This window comes from Solanum tuberosum, unplaced genomic scaffold (genome assembly GCF_000226075.1).
Source record: "Solanum tuberosum cultivar DM 1-3 516 R44 unplaced genomic scaffold, SolTub_3.0 scf00552, whole genome shotgun sequence".
NCBI classification, from domain to species: domain Eukaryota; kingdom Viridiplantae; phylum Streptophyta; class Magnoliopsida; order Solanales; family Solanaceae; genus Solanum; species Solanum tuberosum.
This window is the reverse complement of record NW_006239481.1, coordinates 185,278-189,223: the sequence shown is the minus strand read 5'-3', so window position 1 is coordinate 189,223 and position 3,946 is coordinate 185,278. Positions and strand designations below refer to the sequence as shown.

Here is a 3,946-nt window from a genome sequence, read left to right as displayed (position 1 = left end):
AACCCCCCCCCCCCCCCAACCCCCCCCCCCCTCCCCACGGCCTCTCTGGTTCTCAATCTTAGCAACTAGTCATATTAAGCAAGCACCTAAATTAAACAGTGGTCTTCCTATATGCCGCCTAAGGAGCTAACAAAGTCTAAAAGCTGATCAAAATTATTTAGAATATGATGGTTACTCCAGAAAAAAATGTTTCTAAGACATCTATACTTCAAAGCATGAATAGGAGAAGAGTTTCCTTGAAAAGCATATTCTGCTATTTCTTTCCAGCCATAGGCACCAAAAAATAAAATAGAAGCTGGAACAGTCTGTCAAAGCTTTTTAATTGTTTCCTTACATTCTATTGTCCCCACTTATGTATGTGCTTTTATGCTATGAGGCATAACTCATTGAATGACAAATGGACAGGAATATACTCCATATATCAGATGCAACGGGGCAATGCAAAAACAAGGCATAGGTAACATCTTCTGCTGAGGGAGAAGCCCCTTCTAATAAAATTTTCATGTGTCAAACACCTCCTTTAAGAGTTACCAAGCCGAAGAAACAATTTTTTACTCAAGTGGGACAAATAATCAAGGGACTCTTAAGGATTTCCATCTTGAACCAATCAAGATACATGAGGAGAAGACAAACACTTATACTTGTAGAAGAAAACCAATCTAGCCCTCCCCTTGGACTAATTATAGAGTAGTTTGCTGGGAAGCAGTGTTTTTGAGAGCATGAAGCGCAAAAAAGCAACTAGGCTCGCTTCACTAGAAGCGAGAAGCCAAGTGCTCTCTTCATTTAAGTGAAGCACAATTTCAAATATAAAATAAACCTAGCACGCATGAGTAAAATAACTAAATAAAAAAAGAAATCAACAGAAATAATATATAAAACCAAATCTTTCAATTTAAAAACTAGAAAGTTGATAGCCAAAAATCCTTGATAGGACAAGCAAAATAAAAAACAAAACATAAATGGATGATGCCATTTAAAAAATTGATGGCTCTCTATTTTGCTCAGATGATGCCTTTTGAAATTGCTGTTAAGAGAACAAAAAATTAAAAAACAACTGTAATTCAAAAAAAGCTACTGAAAAAGAAGAGAATAAAACGAAGATGAGAAGAAAATAGAAATAGAATAATTAAAATTACACAGAAGAAGAATACGCAGCACATGAAAGAAAAAAGAGAGAAGAAGACAAATAAATAAATTAACAAACTGAAGGGAAAAAAAAAGAGAAACAAATAAAGAATATAAAAGCTGAAGAAGACTGAAACAAGAGAAGAGAAAAAAAAACGCAGCAGCAAAGAAGAATATAGCAGCATGATAATAATAATAATAATAATAATAAGAAGAAGAAGAAGAAGTAGCTGGAGAAAGTTGCAACCTAAGTCACAGAAGAAAGCCACACCAAGCAGTGATGAAATATTTTGATACAGGTCTGCAATGTCTTTTTCTTCTTAAGAAGTAAACTTTTTTAAAAATAATTAGAAAAAGGGAATGCTTCCTCACTGCAGTTAACCATCATCCACCATGATCTTGGGATATGAAGTGGGGTATGTCAGTTAACTTTCAAAGAGGTCATGCCTAAAGGAAGAGGGGTAAGGAGGATATTTGGAGATTCAGTTTGCAATTCATTGGCAACAACATGGATCGGGAAAAAAATCCATTCCCTGAGTTATGCTTATACCATTTTAGCTTGCAATTAAATGTTATCCAAAGGTACCAAGTTTTTGCTTTAACTGTAATTGGAGAGAGAAAACAAAAGGATCACCAAATTCTGTAAGAGTACCGGATATCTCAAAAGGAAAAGCAAGGTACACTCCTTCCTTAAACAAGAGCCATTAGCTCTTAAAAGTCGGCTACTTTCCGAAAAGCTTTCAAACTATTCTTTGTAATGATATCTTGCACTCTCAAATGAGAAAGAAGAGTTTTACACATATCTCTTATCCAAATTTGAGATATAAGATCTCTTTGTCATGAATGGAATTAGTATCCACAATCTCCTTGATTCTTCGATTTAATAATATAATTTCAGATACAATTGTTTTGTTCCATTTTAAATCAAATGTAATGCAAGCATGGGACTACTATGGTATTTGATAAGCATTAACAGAAAAACAACACATGGTTGAATCCCAGTGGTCTGCTTCAAGAACAATCTCAATTTTAGCCCATTCTCACAGACATCAAAAATCATGTTCACCTAAACAAATGCAGAGCGGGTATATGAATACCAGAGATTCAGAAGTTCTAAATTTAGCTAGTATCTTAGATGGTATTGTAGCAATAGCACCAACCATTTTCACCAAATACAGTAAAATCTATTGAATGTGGAGAAAACAATCATACAGTTAATGCAATCTACATGGGGAATCATATTGGCCATAAATGCCATAATACTGGTAAAGTCGCTCCAAACAGTGAGAATCACTTCTCGACAACTCCCTAGATGTGCTGCAAGCACTATATGACAAAACTTATCACAATTTGGTCCACAAAAAGCTGCAATCCTACTCATCCCAGCGAAGACGAAGAGAAATTATAGTAAAAATCGCTATGCAAGTGGTCTATGGCCAAGTAAGTCCCCATGAAAAAATAAGCTTTCTGCTTCAGAAAATCTAAATTCGGAACAAGATTACATTTGGTCTCTTTGACACCAAATCTTTGCAATTTCAAATTAGTCAATTCAGCAGAACTCTTCAAAGATATATACTACTTATTATACTAAACGATGCATGACAATGGCAGAAAACTGTCTCAAGAAAATGCGTCTGTAGAAACCCATGATAACTTAGAAAGTAAAAAACTTAACCCCATTGAGGCAATTGAACTTCCATTCCTTCGAATTCAAGCATATTAACGGAATTGACAACAGAGAAACCAGAAAGTAATGAGCCACACAAAGAAAATTTAGCAAAAGGACTCAATTTTTCAATCAATAGCACAAACCTAGCCGAAACAGCACCTTTCCAATGTCCATCCATCATTCAGAATCCATTAAAACCCTTCAAAAATCCCAATTGGAATGCATTCCCAAAATCCCAAATTGGGAACAAGAAACAAACACCCAACACAACAATTGCAAGAATCAAGACAGAATTTTTAGCAGAAACCCCACATATATAACACCCACTGGAACAATCAAGAACAAGGGTGGAAAGAAAGAAGAGTACCTGAGCAAAAGCAAGAACTGCAATAAGGGCATCGACAGAAGCAAGACCCACATTCACTCCCATTAAAGCCTTAGGATAACAAGTCCCTTCTCTCAACTCAATCATGTTCTTCTCACTCCTTTTCTTTATCTTTTACAAAACCATCCACCGCCTCCAACTCTCTCAACCCCTTTTTCCTCTAATACAGAGAAAAAAATGTGGACACACAATATGATGATAAGCTTATATATATTTATGTACCCAAACACATACAATAAGTCTTGATGAACTAAAAAAAATAAAAAATGAAATGGTATCGAAAACGATATTCCTAATTCCCCTACTTTTTTCTCTTTCCGCAGCCTCGATGGTATCTTTTTCTTTGAATTTGCTGCAGATCCACCCCTGGATTCTTACCTCAAACACTCCCTTTATACCCTTTTTCTCTCTCTCTCCCTCCGTAGACAAGAGTTGAGTTGGCCCTTTTGGGACAAGTACGAGTCCCTTCCTCGTCTTGATGTCACGCGGTGGCTTTCAATAATTCTTTCAAACAAAAATATAACTCGTAAATTTACTTAGCACCTTAATTTTTATATTTTAAAATAAAATTATTTTATTTATTTATTTATTTTTATTTTATTTAGCTGAAAGCCCAAATCCTTATAAATATCTTGTATCTTTAAATCCCCTTTCAATTATTCATAAAACTTCGTCTCTTACCTTTCAATAATTCTGCTTCAAGAACTCACTTTCAACCTTCTTTCAAGAAATCAACATTTCAACCTTCCACCTTCTTTCAAAGAAAT

The 3,946-nt window shown here is 35.0% G+C and overlaps 1 protein-coding gene across 1 annotated transcript in view; it reads right to left on the bottom strand.

The window, feature by feature from the left end:
* The window catches only part of LOC102592102 (tobamovirus multiplication protein 1), a 19,303-nt gene extending 15,594 nt beyond the window's left edge, over window positions 1–3,709 (bottom strand). Inside the window, exon 1 of the mRNA XM_006365505.2 lies at window positions 3,162–3,709. Coding sequence (XP_006365567.1) covers window positions 3,162–3,266 — 105 coding nt within the window. The 5' untranslated portion in view covers window positions 3,267–3,709. The remainder of the gene's footprint in view (window positions 1–3,161) is intronic.
* Window positions 3,710–3,946: the final 237 nt, after the last annotated feature.